Source organism: Bos javanicus, chromosome 24, assembly GCF_032452875.1.
Source record: "Bos javanicus breed banteng chromosome 24, ARS-OSU_banteng_1.0, whole genome shotgun sequence".
In the NCBI taxonomy this organism is placed as follows: Eukaryota; Metazoa; Chordata; class Mammalia; order Artiodactyla; family Bovidae; genus Bos; species Bos javanicus.
The window spans coordinates 25,647,462-25,670,368 of NC_083891.1; the positions used below are offsets into that span (position 1 = coordinate 25,647,462).

Sequence of the window (22,907 nt, forward strand, 5' to 3'; positions counted from 1 at the left end):
TATCAAGGAAGGGGTGGGGGACGGAAGACCACGTTTGAGGGTCTCTGAATGACAGTATGGGTGTGAAGCTCAGAGACTAGTGAGTTTCAAAATCCATGAAGTGAAAGTTCAAAGCTTATGTACGTCGTGAAGTAGAATATTTGAAGGCAGACTACAATAAAGATGCACACTGTAATTCTAGAGCTATGGTGCCCAAAACCTCTCCACAATGATAAAAATGGTCTGTGTTTGCATTATTCAGTTAGTCATTTGCCACTCACAGTGCAGCCCTAGAATTTAAGAGCAAGTAGAAATCTTAAAAATGAAAAAATGGGATTTTCCTCATGCAAAAAGGAAATGTACCCTCCCTGACTCCTCTTTAGAAAACTTGTCATTGTTAATTCTTTCTCTGCCCCTTTCAGATGGTGTATTGATCTTTTCAAAACTAAGTGAGCCTCTTGCCAGCTTTACAAGCAGGGGTATCTTTCTCAAGGATTGGGAGCCATCTCTTTGAACATTAAGGAAGTGAGGACCCTTTTCTCTCTTTCTCTGTGGGTGTGTGGGTGTGTGTCAGCTGTCACTTCAGTCGTGTCCAGCTCTTTGTGGCTCCGTGGACTGCAGCCCGCCAGGCTTCTCTGTCCGTGGGATTCTCCAGGCAAGAATACTGGAGTGGTTCCCGTGCCCTCCTCCAGGGGATCTTCTGGACCCAGGGATCAAACCCTTGTTTCCTCCATCTACCCGTACTCACAGATGGGTTCTTTTTATCACTAGTGCCACCTGATGCCTGGCTCCAAATCGTAACTAGCTACCTGTCATAGATATTAGAAGTTTTATTTCTTTGGATAAAGGTCATCAACAAACACAATGGCCACTTCAGCTATCAGTTGAATGTAAGATGAGCTGTGTATGAAAACGGTGCTGGTAAGCCTTGCTTGAGGACAACCTATCGTTTATTTTGTGAACAAGGAGTAATCAGTTGTGTCTGCCTGGTGAAGAGATTTCTTTCCATCTTTGCAGTTTCCTTATGCGTTGCCTGTGATGCTCATCACGTTCTGACTTGGTGCTTATTCCATAATAAAACTGTTTTCTATTTTTGTGAGTTTTTCTAGGTTGGCAGGAGATTCTGGTTTTAATTAGATTTCCACAAAAGCAACCGGTTATTAAATAAGCGCAAAGAAGTATAGTTGAAAGGTGAGTAGAAGAACCATGAGTGGAATTCTAGAACACACAGAACACAAAAGAAGGCAGAAAAGGGGCAAAGAAATATAAGGACAGACGGGACCAAGAGAAAACAAAGACCAAGATGGAAGGTTTAAAGTCATCCATGTGAATAACTGCTGTTAAGTAGATTAAAATTTTCTGTAAGAAAGCAAGACCTACCTGTATGATATTTACAAGAATCACACATAGAAATATAAAGTAGAAGGGTCAAAAAATGCACCACGCTAACAATAGGCATCAGAAAGCTGGTGTGGTGACATTAATATTAGGGAAAGTTAATTCAAGACAAAAAATATAACCAGAGAGAAGACCTTCTATGAGTCGATTTTTCGGAAAGACAATAATTCTAAATGTATTTGTATCTAACAACACAGGTGTAACAAGTTTCAAAGTATTGTTAAGAAATAAACAGAAATAAAGAGGAAACAGGGAAAACCACAATCAACTGGTGACTGTAACTCTCCTCTCTCAACAATTAATGGAAAAAGTAGACAAAAAATCAATAATCATACAGAGGATTTTAGATACACCAATATAGTGAAACTGAGAAATTTGTGTTAAGGAATATTTAACTCATAGCTGTTACGTGAAAACCCCTCATTTCTAGATGACCCTTGATGAGCAGTGTTTACTGTGTAAATTTTGATGTCATGGTGAGTGGCATGTCTGTAGCGTTTCATGAAATCAATGAAGAACTGCTCCCATGTGCCACTTGGAATAGGAGTCCAGGGGTTACAGCAGAGCAGGCTTCACACTTTACGATGTGTTGACGCACCTGTGTTATGAAATACTTACTGATGTGACACTTCAGTCTAGGCAGAAACGCATCTTTTCTCTTGTAAGCTGTAAGCAATTAAAACAGCCTCTCTACTTTGGTTGAATGATTTCATCTCTTGGGGTCAGATATGCAAGACTTCTTCAGCTAAATCCACTGGTTCCTCCACTGTTACTTTCTGGGCAGACAGCAAACCTTGGCCCCTTAGAACAAGGTTCCCACACTTGGCAAATAGAATACAGAGCTAGCTCCCTGTTAAATTTGAATTTCAGAAAAAAGGTAATTTTTTACCTATGGGACATAATTTACACTAAAAATACTATTCATTATTGATCTGAAACTCAAGTTGCAGACGGGCCTTCTGTGTTCTACCCTACTTAGGAAGGGAAATATATTCTTCCAGGGAGTCTGGCTGAGCAGGATGTAAGCAGTTCTGTTAATAATTAAAACACCAAGGTCCACAAACACCTGACTCCTCCCTAACGACGGGCTGTATTCCTTGTAAAATATGATGGGGGCAATAAAAAGATACAGGCAGAGGGCTGCACAAAGATCATCTTTTTATTTAAATATTTTGATGATATACATACAAATATAATGTTTCTTCTGTAGAACAAATGTAAAAACTAATACAAATTATCACCTTTTCAGGAACAAAGAAAATCATCTAGAAAATGTGATGACTTTATGTATAGGAAGTTTAAGACCAGGTTTTGCTTGGCGTATGCAGGTCGCATTCACAAGTTCACATGGTAGTGATGGTCTTGTTGCAGACTTGGCAAACAATAATTACTAAGTCTATAACGCAAAGACAAAAGCAGCAACAGTTGCAAGTAGAGAGTACAAAACTTAGAGTATCAAAGAGAGACCTTCATTTTGGCCACAGGTTTAAGGTGTCTAAAAATATTTGCTTTTTCTTTGTGCATATTAGTGGAAGTAGAAAAGTATAAATCTTTTGCATAACACAGGTCATCAATATTTTTTTTAAAATGTGCTATAAAATGAGTTTTTCAAGATTTCATTTTCCTAGTAAAATATACTCAAAATTCACAAAATTACAGCCTTTAAAGTTTATGGAAATTATTTTGTTGTGGAGAATATTTATATAATTGATGACTGATAGGCACTTACACTTTGAAACTTGTAATGGGTCATTTCTTCAAGGAGGAATAAAAATACAATCTATTTATTTGGCCAAAACATCCAGATCACTTTTCAGAAAGAAAGGCAAGATGCTGCAGAAATTCAGGTCAGCTCTACAATATTCAATAGTCCACGTAGTCAGCCATGGCCAACTAGCCAATGACATTGAGACATGGAATAAATCATAATTTCAAACTCAAAATTACAGCAATTATAAGGACTTCCAATATTCTTTTTGCGATCGTAGATAAAAAGAGAGCGGGTTCTAAAATTTGCCTAGTTGTATACATATTGACTTGGCACCCACGGTAGGCACTTGAGGATATACAGCTGTGAAAAGGGCTCTTACCACAGTGCATATGGTTCACTGTGTTTTACTGAATTAGAAGATAATGTATCCTGAGTTTTTTTAATAGTCTATTATTGCTATAAAAATAAAGTGATTTTATATTTATGAATTTCGCCCTGGATTATTCTACTGAACTTGAAGTATTTAATATTTCCATGATTACTGAGAGACAAAGAAAAGGAATGATGCTATTTTTAAGGTCATATAACACACACACACATACATACACTTACATGCACAGAACACACACTGTTTTACCATATCATGTCCCAAAATTCAATTAACCTTACATGGATTGAAGGGCGTCTAGTTTTAAAGAAACCAAACAAGCAAAACAGGTCATTCAGACTATACCAGTATCTTTGGATAAAAAAGCTGCTGGTAATCTGCTAGGTGCAGATAAGTATGGAACACAGAACAGCAAAGTTAAATGTTAACACGGCAGGCTAAGGACCCACTCAGTCTCACGGATGGCTCTACCAGAAGGCTCATGCACTACAGACACTGTGAATCTGATAAATCAGAAGCCAGATTTACTCTCTAATTAACTTTTTTTGTGAGTATTATTTGGCCATAAGTCACTCAAAGGCACCTAAGACCAGCTTCATCATTCTGTCCCTTCAGGAAGTCCTGGGTTATCTCTGAAGTGCAATCCTAGAAGCTGAGACAGTGAGGCTCTTTGCGTAATAGAGACTGAGAAAAATTTGAGGCCCATAGGATGCATGCCCCTCACATCTACAAGGCTCTTGAAAAGCCAGGTCCTTTGAGAACAGGACATGAGTCACTGCTGGCTAAACTCTGGTGTGGCTGACGGCTGCTTAGGAGAAGGACTGCTGGACGGTGCTCTGCTTGGAGACCCTGGTGGAAGACGTGGTTATCGTGTAATTAGAATGACTAGACTCCTCTAAGCCTGAGTCTGGCAGGGAACCCGGGACTCCAGCTGCAGAAGCCACAGTCTTTCTGGACATTACCGAGGTTTCGGCAGGGATCTGGTAACTAGATTGCAGAGCGGAGGCTGGCGTCAGCACTCTTTCCGTCACTGTCACGTTCTGACCTAAGGCTACACTGGGCGCGGCCAGCGGGGGCTGCAGGCTGGAGCTGGGGGTGAGGAAGCGCTCTCTTTCCTGCACCATGACATAGTGAGCATCGGGCAGAGGCGGGGCGTCTTCCAGGAGGCCAGACGTGCCCCCGTGGGGTTGGATGACCCTCTCGGTGACCACCACGTGCCCCTCACTAGCGTACTGCTGGTTCCCTAGGGTGGACGCCGGGGCGTAGACCCGCTCGGTCACGATCAGGCCCTGGGACTGTTGGGGGCCCAGGACCACTGTACTAGGGGGCCCCGTGGCGCCTGTGGCATAGGACGTTTCGGTCACTATCACGCTACCGGAAGCCAGTGTATCAGGAAGTGGTGCAGCGACCTTTTGAGCCTGCTTAGAGGATATAACAGATTTTTCAGTGACTATTTCCTGAGTTACCTTCTCTGTGTCTGCCTCATGCAAAGGCTTGGGACCCTGAAAGCTGCTACCTGAGGCGTAAGCATTCTCGGAGTTAAGCCTGGTTTGCTCATAGAGGGACTGTGAAACCACCTTCCTGTCTGCTTCTCTTGCGGGTTTTGCCCTCTGCTGAATTTCCGCATCCATCTCTATTTTTCGACCCAGGCAAACTTCAGCGAGGGTCTTGAATTTCAATCCTAAGTCATCTAAGAAACGGTCATCTAGCTCTCCTTCAATGAAACTGCAGCAGCCGATGGAACCCCGGAGAGACTCCGTGTCTTCCTGAGAATAAACCAGAAGGCAGTCTTTGGCTGTGTGCATGTCATCTTCCCCGATGTAAGAGGCCGCTTTCTGAAACAGAAAGAGAAACAGGCATATAACCAGTGACACATTTTGTTTAAGGACAATGCTCTCGATTCCTGCTCAGAATGTGAAACCTCTAATTAGAAGGAAACATCAGAGAAACACAAATTGAAGGACATCCTACCACACTACTGACCTGTATTCTTAAAACAGTATTAGTAGATGAGAAAGGCAGAGGGAACGGTTTCGGATTAAGAGGAGACACAAGGGCCACGACAAGTAAATGGAAAGCAGCACCCGAGAGTGGCTGAGATGGGAAAAACAACGGCTATAAAAGACATTCCTGGGATAATCGGCTAAACCAAGACATGGAATCTGTCATTAAGTCTCTGTACCATGGTGACGTAAGAGGATGTGTGCATGTGCGTGTGTGTGAGAGAGAAAGCAAGCAAAAGCAAACGTGGCAAAATGCTAACATTTGGGTAATTTGAACAAAGGGTGTGTGTGTGCATGCTAAGTCGCTTCAGTTGTCTGACTGTTTGCGACCCCATAGACTGAAGCCCACCAGGCTCCTCTGTCCATGGGATTCTCGGGCAAGAAAACTGGAGTGGGTTGCCATGCCCTCCTCCAGGGGATCTTCCCAACCCAGGGATCATACTCGCATCTCTATGTCTCTTGCACTGGCAGATAGGTTCTTTACCACTAGCACCACTCGAGAAGCCCCGAGTAAAGCGTACATAGGAGTTCAAACTTTATATTATTCTTGCAAATTTCCAGAGGAGTTTGAAATTATTTCCCAATTAAAAGCTGCACACACATACATAATCAAGATTGACTCACGCAGGATTAGAGCTGAGTGGGAAAAAGATATTGAAATAAAACAAACAGGGTACAAGAATGGAGCCTGGCCATGAGACAGAAAACAGATGGGAAGCACTTTTCCTTGACACTGACCAAACCACCATCTCCCTGGGGTCTAGCTGATACTTGGGGGTGGGCAGGTGGGACGAAAGCAGAAAGCAGGGAAGCACTCAGGTACTTTGTGGCCATGTAGAAAGGAGGTGGCAGGAATAAAGTGGCCTCTATGGAAGCCCACTGGGTCCCTAGCAATCTGACTCTGCCCATCCCATGCCCAAGCCTGATTGTGTTCTCCAGAAAGGCTTCTAATTCCTAATTCCAGGCATCAACTTCCTGACTGCATTGCATCATCTTTGCTGCAACTTTCCTCCTAATTTTATGTGACTCACCACAATGGTGAACCAAGTACTTGCCTTCAAAAGAAAACACTTAAACAGGCGTAGTAGACTGTGTGTTTTAGGTTACGTAGTCTCTCCCCTCCCACCCTACCCGCTCTGCAGAGGACCGCACTTTCGGACCCACTGACATCAGCCTGGTCATGTGACCTGCTCTGGCCAACGACACGTGAGTGGGGAAAGGCCGTGGCTTTAGGGGTGCTATTACCGGGTTCTCGTTGCTCTGTTCTCTGCAGCCCAAGGACGGGAGCTTCCTGGGCACAAGCTGAGCAGAGCTGCACTGGATGGCAAAAGCATGACTGTGGGAAATACGCCCTGGTGAGAAGCAAACCTGTGAGGTCACTTGTCACCACCACAAAATGAACCAATTTGTTCTCATCTCTCCTTCCTCAGTGCCTCTAAGCACCCTCTTCAAAGGAACACAGTCCCATTTAGACCCAAGAGAATGATTTCCCTAATAACATCACGTTCACATATAGATGCAACTTCTCCCACACAGAGAAACCAACACTTACCTCAGTGAAGTAACTTCTCAGGAACTCCTCGTTCACCGCCACTGTGCCTGCTCGAGCTCCGGCCACTTCTCTGGCTGCCCCCGTGGCTCTCGTGGTCCTGAAGGTGTCCGAGGTCACCATGGCCCCGGTCGTCCCAGTAACCTGGGTGGCCCCGCCTGAGACGAGGCTTCTGTATTCTTCCCAGCGGCCTTCTGCCTCGGACATCTCCTGCTGCCCTTTGCTAAAGGAGGCAGAGCTGCTTCCTTTCACGATGGCTTCCTTGGCCGTCACACCTCCGCCTGCCCCAGCGCCTACCGCGGCCCCATCTCTGACATCCGCCCCCAGAAGAGGCAGCACCACCTGTGAGAGCACATACCATCGAGTCAGGGACGGTCAGTACGCCGACCGTCTGAGCTAAGTGAGCTGGCGAGAGTGTTAGTCACCTCAGTCGTGTCTGACTCTTTGCGACCCCACAGACTGTAGCCCGCCAGGTTCCTCTGTCCATGGAATTCTCCAGGCCAGAATACTGGAGTGGGTTGTCATTTCCTTCTCCAGGGGATCTTCCTGACCAGGGATCAAACCTGGGTCTCCTGCATTGCAGGTGGATTCTTTACCATTTGAGCCACCAGGGAAGTCCAAGCATATGAAGGGAGTAAGATATTTGCCCAAGGCAAATTAGTAAAAACTTTGTCTGAATGACTCCTCTTTGAGTCTTCTGAAGATCTCTGCTCTATCTTCTGATTCTCTTGTGTGCTAAGTCACTTCAGTCATGTCCGACTCTTTGCAACCCCATGGACTGTAGCCTGCCAGGTTCCTCTGTCCATGGGACTCTCCAGGCCAGAATCCTGGAGTGGGTTGCCATTTCTCTCTCCAGGGGATCTTCCACATCCTAGGATCGAACCTACATCTCTTCTGTCTCCTGCATTGGCAGGCAGGTTCTTTACCACTAGTGCCACCTGGGACGGCCAGTAAGTAGGTAGGGAAGGGGATTTTGCAACATTTTACAACTGTCACGGGGGCTGTGGGTGTACCTCTGCGGACCTTATGTATTGTGTGGACTGGAAATGGAGAAGCACCTGGTTATGAAAGACTGCCCGTTTAAATATTGGGACAAATCTTCCTACCTGAACCCCTACACACTCTTGCTCACTTTAGCCTTTGTTCTACATTCCCGGCATCACTACCTGACTCTCTGTCTATGTTCTCTGTAACTCAGGACCTGTGGCAGTAGAGCAAAACCACCTCAACGCTGCCCTGGCAACAGGTACAAAGTAGGCTGTATTTAACGAAGGCATGTGAATGAAATCTGTAGGAACTAGTTTGCGCTCATGACCTATGATGTCAGAGACACTTCCTAAGACTCCTTTAAAGCAGGAAAGAGGACACGCTCCACTGACACTGGATTATCTGACCTTGTCTTCAGGTGGCGCCCCCTCGTTGTTCCATGGATGCAGCATCTCTATGGTACCCGGGATGGGGGTAAAGCCTTTGGCGCCCTTTCCACAATGGCACACCAGCAGCAGAAGTGGTATAACTGCACAGACACAAAATCCAGCACAGAGAAGGTTAGTCTTGACCGATTTTTGAATTTATCTTGCATAGTTTTGGAATTTGCATATCACTTTCTAGAGTTCAGTCTTCACTTACTTATAGCCCTATTTTTCTGTTTTTCTTTTCTTCCCCTGATCCAAACTCACCAAGTCTGTTTTGGGTGAGTCATACCAAAGCCTAAAAGCAGGATGAGGGAGTCTTACAGATTCAGAGTTCCTGTCCATCACAAAGACTGTGGTCACTGTCTGTGGTCACTCAGTGGGACATCAAGACTGGATTTGACACTATCCAAATCATCAAAATCAATTTAATAGCTTAATTTTTTAAAAAACCACTTTAATTTTTAGCATATGCTTCCACAGTGGCCTAAAAGGTAAAGAATCTGCCTGCATTGCAGGAGACCCAAGTTCGATTCCTGGGTGAGGAAGATCCCCTGGAGAAGGGAATGGCTACCCACTCCAGTATTCTTGCCTGGAGAATTCTATGGACAGAGGAGCCTGGCGGGCTACAGTCCATGGTGTTGCAGTCAGTCAGACACAACTGAGTGACTAATACTTTCACCGACTATGGTTACTGTGTGTAATAAAAGGACTGAAGATAGCAAATGTTTATCAAGTGTCTGCCATGTGCTAAGCACCCCCATTAAACCCTGGGAAATCTGAGGTGAGACGGTAGTGCAAGGAATCCCAGGTTGGTCAGCTGAGACAAGTCATTATCATCAGGTCAGTATTTTAACCCACTAAATGCAGATGATGATGTAAAAGTGCACTGCAAACTGTTGAGTGCTGTGTATTCAGCTGCACACCTACTAATGGCTTGGACGCACCCTCTTCTAACAGAGAAATAGCGGAGGCTGCCTTGGAGGTGGTGGTCTGCCCATGGGCAGTGGGCAAGTGGAGTGGTTCCATGTGACCCCAGGTTGCAGTCTTCTGTTCTTCCATGAAAGGAAACCCAAAGTCACTGGAAGGCACTGGAGGGCAGGCAGGAAGGGACGGGCTGGTTGTCACTGCTGGGAAACATGTAAATGCTCAGAGGGTCTGGCTCCTGTTGGTGCAGGGGAAGGGGCAAGCCAAGCGGAGCCTGTTGGGAGGTGGAGCTCTGACAAGTCAAGTGTGTGAAAAACAAGAACTGCTGGGAATCAGATGAGTTTGTAAAATAACCTTGTACCACGCAACAAGTCTTTTCTGAGAGCTTTCCACGCACAAGGCACTGTGTGTGGAAGAACAGATACCCCACCTCCCTCACAGAGCTTAACAAAGTGGGGACACCCACAAGGTTGAAACGTATGTCTAATATTCTTGGTTCCCGAAATCAGGAAATGATACATTTTTATAAAACAAAATTCTGAAGAGAGCTCTGATAACTTTTGGTGAATTGAGCAATGATCAATTCTTGCTTCCCTTCTCACCCTCAATAGCATTCTAGTGTGATTACAGAAAAACTAAAGAAATCAATGAGTACCATAGTAACAAAATCCTAAAAACACTAGAAGTTACTAAAAGAGGAAGTGCTCAGTTATGTCCAGCTCTTCACGGACCCATGGACTGTAGCCCACCAGGCTCCTCTGTCCATGGGATTTTCCAGGCAAGAATAGTGGAGTGGGTTGTCATTCTTCCTCCAGGGGATCCTTCTGACTCAGGAATTGTACCCGACTCTCATGCTTGGCAGGCAGATTCTTGACCACTGAGCCACCTGGGAAGGCCCCCGAAAGGGAACGTACAGCTTTTAAAATACTTACGTAGCAAGAGCAGAAGGGCAAGAATTATGAGTGCAATTGCTGCAGGCCCCAAGCCAACGTAGGAGTCAGCCCACATATTCACACAGCCGCTGCCTTCCACACAATTGCAAACTGTGAGCCTAAGGATCTGCTCTTCAGGACAGCTGAAGCCTTGACTATCTGCGATCTGGAAGTGAATTTCACTTGTCCCATGCTGTCTTTTGGTTTGTTGTAGTAGCACGTTGTTATCTGTAAGGGACAAGAAAATAAAGGAAATAAAGTGAGTGGTTACCAAGAAAGGGGCAAGATTAAAGTTCAGAGACATTCTCTCTTTTTTTTTTTTTCTTCAATTTATTGAGGTATATTTAATTTACAATATTATATAAGTTTCAGGTATACAACACTGCAATTCACACTTTTTAAAGGTTATACTCCATTTACAGTTATTGTAGAACATTGGCTATAACCCCTGTGATGTATAATATATCCTTGCAGCTTCTTTATTTTAACATAGCAGATGGTACCTCTTAATCCCCTACCCCTGTTTGGTTCCTCCTTACTCACCTCCCACAGTGGTAACCATTAGTTTGTTCATTGTATCTCTGAGTCTACAGAAACATTCTTTAATTGCTCATCATATTTTGTTCCAGTTAGTTTTATTATTCCATAATTCCTCTATTGAATTCACAGTGTGCTCGATGAGATTAGTCCAAATATGCAGGTGAAGATCACAGAATCATTTCTGAACACACCTTCCTTTTATGATGACTAATGTTAACAAATGTGTGTGATCTATCTGATGCTAGGAACTCTTTCCATTACTGGGATACAGTGCCAAATAAGTGGTGGGTTAAATGATATTTCCATTAAATGACCATTTTTTTAAAATTTAGTTTTTCCTGTTGTAAATACTTATTTATTTGGCTGCATTGGGTCTTAGTTGCAGGATCTCTGAACTTCATTGCAGAATTTGGGATCTTTAGTTGCGTTTCATGTGAACTCTTAGTTGGGACCTGTGGGGCCTAGTTCCCTTGACCAGGGATCGAACCCGGCCTCCCTGCATCAGGAGCTCAGTCTTAGTGACTGGACCGGCAGGGATGTTCCTATCCTACCATTTCTTAAAAGAACTTTATCAAGGCAAATTTCAAACGGTGATCAAGGAAAGAACATAATTAACCCTCATGGTACCCATTTCCAGCTTTAATCAGTTCAGTTAAGTTCAGTTTCTCAGTTGTGTCCGACTCTTTGCAACCCCATGAATCGCAGCATACCAGGCCTCCCTGTCCATCACCAACTCCCGGAGTTCACCCGGATTCACGTCCATCGAGTCAGTGATGCCATACAGCCATCTCATCCTCTGTCGTCCCCTTCTCCTCCTGCCCCCAATCCCTCCCAGCATCAGAGTCTTTTCCAATGAGTCAACTAATTTTCAACAATGGGCCAATCTTGTTCCATCCTTTTTGTTCCCAACGTGGTATGTTTGAGATTTTGAAACATAATCTACAGAAAACTTGAAAGACTATTACTGATACAATGAATTTGATATACTCTTCATGAATTGTTTACATTTTATAACAATACTATCTCTCTACAAGCACACTTTTTTTTTAATTAAAGGATAATTGCTTTACAGAATTTTGTTGTTTTCTGTCAAACCTCAACATGAATCAGCCACAGGTATGTATATATCCCCTTCGTTTTGAACCTCCCTCCCATCTCCCTCCCCATCCTACTCCTCTATTTTAAGGTAAGTTGCAGATCTCATGACCTTCTTCAGCATATACCTTCTAAGACCAAAGGATATTAAGCTCTTCTAAGAATTAATTACTGATATAATAATATCTAACATATAATCCATATTCAAACTTTTCAACTGTTGTAAAAACATCCTTTATAATTCTCTCTCTCTATGGCTTTATGCTCATTACTTTGCTAACAAAGGTCAGTCTAGTCAAGGCTATAGTTTTTCCAGTGGTCATGTATGGATGTGAGAGTTGGACTGTGAAGAAAGCTGAGTGCCGAAGAATTGATGTTTTTGAACTGTGGTGCTGGAGAAGACTCTTGCAAGTCCTTTGGACTGCAAGGAGATCCAACCAGTCCATCCTAAAGGAGACCGGTCCTGGGTGTTCTTTGGAAGGACTGATGCTGAGGCTGAAACTCCAATACTTTGGTGACCTCATGAGAAGAGTTGACTCATTGGAAAAGATCCTGATGCTGGGAAGGACTGGGGGCAGAAGGAGAAGGAGATGACAGAGGATGAGATGGCTGGATGGCATCACTGACTCGATGGACGAGAGTTTGGGTGAACTCCGGGAGTTGGTGATGGACAGGGAGGCCTGGTGTGCTGTGATTCATGGGGTCGCAAAGAGTCGGACACAACTGAGCAACTGAACTGAACTGAAAAAACCAGTAAACTTATAAGTTAAGAAAAATTGGGGTATTATATTTAAAACCTTCTGAAATGAATACCAACTGTTTAAAACAAGAGAGTCTTCTAGAGATTATTTTTCAGCATTCAAAACCCAAAAGAACATGTCAGTAAGGGAGTATGTCGCAAGATTTGGATACATGCTTACATCCTTCTGGCATGGGGGCAGGAGGACAGACAGCTTCCTTTCAACGTTACGTCCATCACTCACCAGCTTTGTGACTTCAGACAAGCTACCTAACTTTACTTAAGTCAAAGTTCTCTCGGCTGTGATCGGGGAATGATGGTATGGGGTAGGGAATAAATGTGATAAAGCACAAGAAGGGTTAGCAGAGTGTCTGACACATGGTATATACTCCACCAGTGTTATTTTTCATGGAATCATCATTACCATACCTCAATATTTTTAGAAGGCACCTACTAGGATTACTGTGCTTAGAAAGGCAAAGTACTCCTCAAGCTTATGAGACAACTACTTCAAGAGTGATTTGGGGAATACCCAGCTACTTTTAAGATATTAGAGGGGACTTCCGCGGTGGTCCAGTGGTTAAGCATCCAGAATGCAATGCAGGGGACGTGGGTCTGACTCCCGGTCTGGGAACTAGGATCCAGCCCACGACAACTGCTGCGTGCGTGTGTGCGCCTGATGTCGCTTCACTCGTGTCCGACTCTGTGACCCCATGGCCTGGAGCTCACCAGGCTCCTCTGTCCATGAGATTCTCCAGGCAAGAATACTGGAGTGGGTTGCCATGCCCTCCTCCAGGAGATCCTCCCAACCCAGGGACCAAACCCACGTCTCTTATGTCTCCCGCATTGGCAGGCGGGTTCTTTACCACCAGCGCCACCTGGGAAGCCGGACAACTACTACTGAGCCTGCGCCATCACTAGAGAGTCGACGCACCACAAGGAAGATCCTGCATGCCGTAGCTAAGAGCTGACGCAGTCAAATAAATAAATAAAAATTAAAAAAAAAAAAAGAGAGAGGTATTAGACATCTATTTTTCTTCTTTCCCTCCAGGTAGATTATTTATCATTAGGCAGATCAAAGACACTACGCCTGAGGTTCAGAACTTCATTTTATAAACTTGACTGTACTGGAAATACAATTTATGCAAAGCAAATAAATAACTGTATTATGAAGATTTTATTTGCTTTGCAAATAGATTTCTATCATGTTTAAATATAAATATTTAAATATAAGTTAAATATAAATATATATTTAAATATATAGTCTAGTGATTTTTGCTTACCTTCTCGGCGTACTATTTTCCATCTTTCTGCCATTCCAGCTGGTTTATCAATGATGGAGAAACTGAAAGGCCAGCTGTTTTGGGGTCCGTCCAGGTCCTGAGCGGTCACGTTCACGAACGGCACATAGTCACAGACAGTCTGCACAGGTTCGACCAGTGTGGGACAATTGTCATTGACATCTTCAACATTGATAACAATAGTGCCAGTGATGGTTTTTCTAGGATATTCTTAAAAATAGGAAAAAAAAAAAAAAAGTACATTCTGGTCATACTGCTCAAAATGGACATGGTTTGAATTCTCTAGTCAATTTCATAAGGAGAACTGGTATCCAAATTAGGACACTTCTTATCTTAGATGTGCTTTCATACTCAGATCAAGTAATGTCTTTTAATCCACTAAATATGTAGAAATGTGAAGGTTTACCCATGTGACCTTTCTATAAGGCCAAAACAAAGGTCTCCGTGGTTGGAAAATAAAATCTAAATACATATAACCAAGAAAAGATGTTTCTTTAATAACTTACCTTCTGTTATAGCCACAATCTTTGCAGTGTATGTACCATTTTGGACATATCTGGATTCATAATCAGGAATCTTCACGAGTTTAATTTCAGAGGTGGCAGAATTCACAGAGATCCAATTGTCTATATCTTCAAATTTGGCATATCTGTTAGAAAAGAGAAAATTAATTCTGAACTCTGGATAAACTATAATATCTATAACTCTTTTAAGCTTAATTTCTGCTTTAGTATATATGTTCTTGTAACAGGCATGTTTGGAATGTTTTTAAATTTCTTGAGACTATCCTAAAAGCCCCTCTGTTTATCACTGTCTCACAGCTACTTTGGAATCCTCCTTATTTCCGTAACGCACCCCAGGCACGTGTGCAAGGGCAACCACCCCCTGCCTACTCACCTGGGAGGTTTATGAGTTGCTCTTAGCCTGTCTTACAGCTTTCAATCTAGTTTCCCTTAAATTTCAAGTTAACCTTTCTAGGATAACTTAAGTCACCCAACAAGAACTCATAGAGAAAAGCTACCTTACATCCTGTTGTTTCTTGGCATGTTATCAATATTTAATAATAACAGTTTTTTTTTTAAAAAAATCAATGCCTTAAATGGAAGTGCTTTAAATTTGCTGGACATATGTACACCTATGGCTGATTCATGTTGATGTCTGACAAAAAACAACAAAATTCTGTAAAGCAATTATCCTTCAACTAAAAAACAAATAAATAAATCTGGGGGATATTGTTGGTTGTTAGGAGCAATACTCTTCTTTTGGTTAGAAACAGCTAAAAGTGAAAACAAAGCTGATAAGGTGACTTCTGGTTTTCTTCTCTCAAAGCAAAGGAAAATTAGAGCGGAAAGACAGTTTCAGGAATGCAAGTAGAACTTTCATAGGTTTTCACAAAAGCACGTTAATTTAATCCCATAGAGTTTAAAACGTATCCAAATAAACTAAATAAACATATGAGTATTTGGTTCAAGCAATCAGATTATTATTTTGTATTAAGTGGCAGTTTAGGCACACAAAAATTAGTGGCTAACATACAGCAATATTTATTTATAGTTACCATTAAAAAATTCCAATTATACACTTGAACTAAATTTTCCTGCCTTTTAATAATTTTACCAGTAAATGATACATTTCGATAGTCACAAATATTTTTGAATTTCATGGCTGGAATTTTAAAGCTTGAACTTAGCTCAAAGTTTTCCCACATTATACTTATAACCAAGACAGAGCTACAGTGGTAAGAATCACATTTCACAATGGAATGCTTTGTGTGATCTCATTTAAGGAATTTTCTGTTTTCTATTGTTAAAATTAGACACCATTCAAAGTAGGATGGTGGCTCACGTGTCATGTCAAATATCCGTAACAACTGATGCACATGGATAATCAGTTAAAGTAAATCATGACAAAGTTGAGAATGTTTCTTCTACTGTTCTCATTGACATTTCAATTAGGTGAATACTGGAAAATTATTTCACTTAGCTGTGCCTCTCATTCCTTATCTGTAAAATAAGGTTTGACTTAATCTTTAAGATCACTCTCATTCTAAAGTTGTATGATAAAGAATAAACTGTTTCTAAAAAAAAAAAAGAATAAGGTACTTTTGAGAAGAAAACATGGTTCATTATTTTTCAAGGTAGCACACATCATCTTTTGATACGGTCATAACTCCTACTGAAAACACCAACCAAAATTAAATAGGTAGATGGAAATAGAAGTTCCAGCAGACAGCCACAGTATTATTGGAGAGTAATTAATCAGAACACTTAAGCCTCTCAGCGGACAGTCTGAGAAGTCATAAGGAATGTGCATCCTCAGGTTTAAGAGCCACAGAAATAAAAATTAGGCTACAAAACTCAAGAGAAGCTGGACTGCCTGAAGGTAAGCTGCACAAAAAAGGATCACCAAGACACTGCAGAAAACACAATGGGAACTTTGTTAATATTATTTTGGAAAAAGGTCATTTGCTACTATTGGCTGATGAATTCTATAAGATTCTCCAAAAGGAAAGAGACTGTTGAAAAGGTTCCTCCATATCCCCATTCTTGCTAAGGTCGGCAGTGTTTCGTGAAGTGCTGGCACCCAGGGACACAGGCCCAAGCAGAGTGAAGCAACCGAACAACTCTGGCACTGACGGCAGGAAAACAGGAGCCACGTGATGGACATCCAGGATTCCACAGAGGCCGCAGACATCAGGAGCACGTCTGAAGCACAGGGCTGCCCCGGGTCAGCCACTGCAAGCCCTTCAACGACGCCAAGCGGGATACTTGCAGCGCCCCCTAACAGTCATCTTGGGTGGCAGGTGAGGATTCTTGTATTGTGCTGTGCTTAGATGCTCAGTTGTGTCTGACTCTTTGTGACCCCATGGACTGAAGCCCACCAGGCTCCTCTGTCTATGGGGATTCTCCAGGCAAGAATATTGGAGTGGGTTGCCATGCCCTCCTCCAGGGGATCTTCCCAACCCAGGGATCAAACCCAGGTCTCCCACATTGCAGGCAGATTCTTTACTGTCTTGAGCCACCAGGGAAGCTCAAGAATACTGGAGTGGGTAGCCTATCCCTTCTCCAGGGAATCTTCCCAACCCAGTAATTGAACCAGGGTCTCCTTCATTGCAGGCGGATTCTTTACCAGCTGAGCTACCAGGGAAGCTTAACTTCAACCAAATAACTACAGGTAAGCAGAGCTTCATAAATTACAACTCTGTAGAGTCATCTCTTGATGGCAAGGCTCTGAGAGCTAAGATGTAAACTCACTTTGCAAATGTGAATGGATCATGCAAACCTAAGGCGCTGCTACAAAATGGGTACAATACAGGGTTGGCATATGATAGTTCTTAAAAAAAAAATTTTTTTTTTAAATTTTGTATTGGAATATAGCCAATTAACAATGTTGCCATAGTTTCAGGTGGACAGCAAAGGGATTCAGCCTTACATGGATATGTATACATTCTCCTCCAAACTCCCCTCCCATCCAGGCTGCTCTATAACACTGAACAGAGTTCCCTGTGCTATAGAGTAGGTACTTGTTGGTTATCAATTTTAAATATAGCAGTGTGTACATGTTGAACTCAAACTCTATTCTGTCCCCCTCATTCTTCACTTCAGCAACCATAAGTTGGTTCTCGAAGACTGTGAGTCTCTTTCTGTTTTGTAAAGAAGTGCGTTTGTATCATTTCTTTTCAGGCATCTAGTAGGTTCTTAATAAATAAAGAATAATATTTTATATTAATTAATAATTAATATATTTTATATTAATATTTTATATTCTGAATAAAGGTCACCAGGATCAAGACAAATGTTACAAGTTTTATCAACCCCTGGACCAAAGAGCCTGGTTTGAATCAAGATCAATTTTCAAGGCTGATGATCAATTAAAACTGGTTTCCCCATTATTAAAATTTTAATGCATTATGCAGCTTTTTTTCCCACTTAAATTACGTAAAGTGAACTTGCAGTAAATTTTACTTGCTACTTTCTTACCTCTAAAGACAGATTTTAGAAAGTTTCTTTCTGAACTTTCTCTTTGTTGCTATTTAGCCTTCTCAACCCAGAACTTTTTTTTTAATTAAACATTAAAAAAAAATTTTTTTTACAATGTTGCATTGGTTTCTGTCATACAACAATGCAAATCAGCCATAATTATACATACACTCCCTCCTTCCCTAGACTCCCTCCCCTCCCCCATCCCATCTCTCCAGGTCATCACCGAGCACCAAGCTGGGCTCCCTGTGCTACAGGCAACTTCTCACTACCTATCCATCTTACACCCGATAGTCTTTGTATGTTGACGCCACTTTCTCCATTCTTCTCACTCTCCCTCCCCCACTGTGTCCCCAAGTCCCTTCTTTATATCTGTGTCTCCTTTCCTCCCCTGCAAATAGGTTCATCAGCATCATTTTTCTGAACCCAGCCAGCCTTTGCCTCCCACTCGGGTCATGGAGGGAAGGGGGCTCCTGGGGAAACACCTGGCCTCTCAGTGACCACACAACTCCAGGAATTTCATTTACAGGCCTTTTGAGGTTTGTAGGCCCCCAAAGGCAGGGTTCAAAGAACTGAAGTGTCCAAATTCCATTATGATTTTTGAAAAGAGGCATTCAAAGTAACTTAGAACAAGGAAATAATATTCATAACCATCTCTTACTTTACATTGGGTACTTTTCCAGTGTCTTCATCAAAAACTTGAAATTTTCCCAGTATTTGGCCCTGGCTTAATTTCTCCATGCTCTCACTAGTGTGAAATTGGATTGTGCTGCTTTTAAAATAAATGCCTTCTTTCACATTTTTCACTTTGACTTTAATGGGAATGGATGTCGGCTTGTATTTATCCTTAATTGATTTGTGAAAAGCTGCTTTGTTAGTGACGATAATGCTCAAGTCAAGATTCTTCATTGTTTCATAGTCTACTTCCTAGAAAGGCGAAATCAGAGGGAATTCTTTTAAAAGGGAAAACAATAGAACACACTCGTGTGGTTTCAGTGTCAGATATTATATAATCATCTAAAACATGACAAATACAGCAGTAAGTACAGTAAATCCCCAATATATAAATGAATTCCATTCTGAGAGCACGTTCGTAGTCCAACTTTGTTCATTAAGTCCAACAAAGTTAGCCTAGGTATCCAACTAACACAACTGGCTACACAGTACTGTAATAATACTGTCAAACAAATAATACATAAAAAACAAACACATAAAATAAAGAAAACATTTCTAATCTTACAGTAAAGTACCTTGAGAAGTACAGTGGTACCATACAACAGATGGCATCCAGGGGCTGGCATCCAGTGAACAGGCAAGAAGAGTTACAGAGTGGGGGTGGGAGAGGAGGGAGGTGGGAGAGCTGAAGGATCGTCAGCAACAGGAGACGGAGGGCGAATTGCAGTTTCACTCATACTTTAATGTGACTGGACACGTAAATGTACATTCTCATTTTGCAAGTTCAGTACTTGAAGGCTCGTATATAGGGGACTTACTATATTCCAACTCTTAAATTGATACCATGTCATTAAAAATCTGCAGCCCCATGGACTGCAGCCCACTGTCTCCTCTGTCCATGGGATTTCCCTGGCAAGAATACTGGAGCAGGTTGCCATTTCCTTCTCCAAGGGATAGTCCTGACCCAGGAATCAAACCTGTGAGTCTTGCATCTCCTGCATTTGCAGGCGGATTCTTTATCACTAGCACTACGTGGGAAGCCTAAGGATGTTTAGGAAGCATCCCCAATTTTATTTAAGATCAAAATCATTTCAAACATATATATTTTTTATTTTTAGCAATCTGAAGTGATTCTTTGCTTAATTTAAAAAAGTTAAGGGACATTCAATATAGGTTAATATCCTTAAAAAGTGTTCCATGGGTTTGTTCTGGCAAAAAGGGCTACAGAAGTAGCAGCAGACCACCAGCTCTGTCCCATAGCATATCATAAAGCTGAGACCTCACTGCATCTTATTAGGTAGCACATAATATTCATTTGTCTCATTATTAATACTGTTCATTTTGATCCTTTGATCAAGGTGCTGTCTCTGAGGCTTCCCCACTGTAAAGTTACTTTTTGGTCTTTGTAATTCACGTGTGTTTTGTGTGGTGGTACTTTGAAACTAAGTATCCCATTTCTATGCAAATTTTCTATTTATGTTTGTTTATATTAGTATAAAAAAAATAAAAGGAGACCTCCTGGAGAAAAAAATATTTGACTATATTGAACCCAGGAAGGGGTTTTCAAATTTGTTTAAAAATCTGCAGCCCCATGGACTGCAGCCCACTGTCTCCTCTGTCCATGGGGTTTCCCAGGCAAGAATACTGGAGCAGGTTGCCATTTCCTTCTCCAAGGGATAGTCCTGACCCAGGAATTGAACCCGTGAGTCTTGTATCTCCTGTATTTGCAGGACTCTTTATCGCTAGTGCCACCCGGGAAGTCTAAAGATGTTTACGAAGAGAGTCTAACCCCCTTCTTTATACCATGATGTCTATTAATAACTGGTTTGCTATTAATGCCATAAAAGATTAACCCTCTTCCAAATACTCTGTTCTTTGCAAATTGTGGTATTACATTTGATCAGTTTATCACTCTCTCTATGTATTTTCCAATTTGTCCATTTTCTTTTTAAAAACATTTCTATAGTGTTCTACTCTTTAGATACACTTAATTTACTTAGCTATTCTGTTATTAGGCATTTGGACTATTTGCAATTAACACTGCTCTGAACATTTGCATGCAAGTTTTTTTTTGTAGATACTGTATATGTTTTTATTTTTCTTGGGTGAACACCTAGGACTAAATTGTTGGGTCACTGGATTAGTACTCTATTTAATTTTTTACGAAACTGCCAAACTGGCTCTACCATTTAATGTTTCCACTGGCAATATACAGGAGTTCTGGTTTGCCTATGTTCTCACTGATCCTTGGTGGTGTCGGTCTTTTTTGATTGTAGCTTCTTTCTAGCCAGGTGTGCAGTGACAGCCCACAGACCTCATCTGCACCTTCCCTAATGTCTACTGATGCCGGGCATCCTTTACGTGCACGCTTGCTGTTTGTGTATCTCCTCTAACTTCCTGTGAATGGAATCTGATGGCTGCCCTTACACTTTGGAAGCGATTCTTTATACAATTGAGAAAGTAAATTCATAATTTTCTTAATCTGGTGCTGTCATTTTACTACTAAATTTACAGTAACTCTGTCCCTTTTTGTGCTACTATGGTGCATTGAGGGTATTTTTATTTTTCATCACTATGTGACTACTTCTCCTTCTGTATATTATTGGCTTTTAATCTCAAGCACTGAGCAGGGTTGCACCTAAAACCTATGACTAAAAAAGGATGCTTAGTTCTATACAAGCAGGTAAATTGATTTTGTCTCCAATGCCATTATCTATTTATTCAGTAATCATAAAATTTGTCTTCCCTTTAATCCAAAATCACTGCAGATGGTGACTGCAGCCATGAAATTAAAAGACGCTTGGAAGGAAAGTTATGACCAACCTAGATAGCATATTGAAAAGCAGAGACATTACTTTGCCAACAAAGGTTCGTCTAGTCAAGGCTATGGTTTTTCCTGTGGTCATATATGGATGTGAGAGTTGGACTGTGAAGAAGGCTGAGCACCGAAGAATTGATGCTTTTGAACTGTGGTGTTGGAGAAGACTCTTGAGAGTCCCTTGGACTGCAAGGAGATCCAACCAGTCCATTCTGAAGGAGATCAACCCTGGGATTTCTTTGGAAGGAATGATGCTGAAGCTGAAACTCCAGTACTTTGGCCACCTCATGCAAAGAGTTGACTCATTGGAAAAGACTCTGATGCTGGCAGGGATTGGGGGCAGGAGGAGAAGGGGACGACAGAGGATGAGATGGCTGGATGGCATCACCGACTTGATGGACATGAGTTTGGGTGAGCTCCGGGAGTTGGTGATGGACAGGGAGGCCTGGGGTGCTGCGATTCATGGGGTCGCAAAGAGTCGGACACGACTGAGTGACTGAACTGAACTGAACCTTATTCTGTTTTCCTCTGCTTTACAAAAAGTGGTCTATATACATATGGTAGCCTATTGATAAATGGTATCCATAATTATTACAATGAAACTTAAAGTTAATTTTCCTCTATTCTGTTATACATTATATTATCATCATTCCTCTATTAGGGTTTACTTACTTTACCATATAATAAGTTTTGTAAAAATGTGGATGCTTCTGGAATCAATTTTTGTCTGTGACTTAATGAAATATTTGGAAAGCTTTAGCTTTGCATTTTATTTTAAAATTTGATATTCTATCATTAACCATTTAACACACAGTGGTATTCTTCCTTTTTAATTTTGTTTAAAAAAAAAATCCATCCTCTAAATTTGTTTAAAAAATTCTGCAGGAGTCAGGGTTTTAAATATTTAAGACCCAGATACTTATAACACAATTTAATTTTCATTGATTCAATTAAGCAGAATTATACACTCTGTTTCAAAATGCAACCCTCACACTACTGACATTAGAAATACAAAGAGTGTGACCACTCACAACCATAGAACTTGGGCAAATAGGGATGGCGCCTATCTCTAACATTGTGGCACCAGTACTAATAAATATTTGGAGCTCAAAATACATCAGTGTCCTCCTCTTGACCAACTTCTCTCATTCCAGGTTTGAACACTAAGTCCTTACCTTAATCAGGGTCACAATTCCTTCATTAGTTTGAGTATCAGTTTCTATGTGGAAATAACCCCCTTCATTTCCTGATGCAAAAGTAAAATTTGCTAACCAATTATCCGAGCCTACTTCATCTGCGTCGGAGACTTTTATGCGTAAAACCTCTACGTTGGCTTTGTTTTCTTCAATTGATCCTTCATACTGCAAAACACAAACAGGAGGTTTTTATTCTGATGGAACACAAACATAAGTGATACATTTTTAGTTATGGCTGACATGTAAGTAGGCACATTTGTTATA

At 41.7% G+C, this 22,907-nt stretch overlaps 1 protein-coding gene across 1 annotated transcript in view; it reads right to left on the minus strand.

The window, feature by feature from the left end:
- Nucleotides 1-2,518: 2,518 nt before the first annotated feature.
- Nucleotides 2,519-22,907, minus strand: part of DSG2 (desmoglein 2) — a 52,949-nt gene continuing 32,560 nt past the window's right edge. The window contains exons 8-15 of the mRNA XM_061399677.1: nt 22,623-22,808; nt 18,616-18,881; nt 14,481-14,623; nt 13,957-14,184; nt 10,300-10,527; nt 8,423-8,544; nt 7,032-7,370; nt 2,519-5,311 (exon numbers count right to left, since the gene is read on the minus strand). Of these exons, the coding sequence (XP_061255661.1) occupies nt 4,286-5,311; nt 7,032-7,370; nt 8,423-8,544; nt 10,300-10,527; nt 13,957-14,184; nt 14,481-14,623; nt 18,616-18,881; nt 22,623-22,808 (2,538 nt within the window). The 3' untranslated portion in view covers nt 2,519-4,285. The remainder of the gene's footprint in view (nt 5,312-7,031; nt 7,371-8,422; nt 8,545-10,299; nt 10,528-13,956; nt 14,185-14,480; nt 14,624-18,615; nt 18,882-22,622; nt 22,809-22,907) is intronic.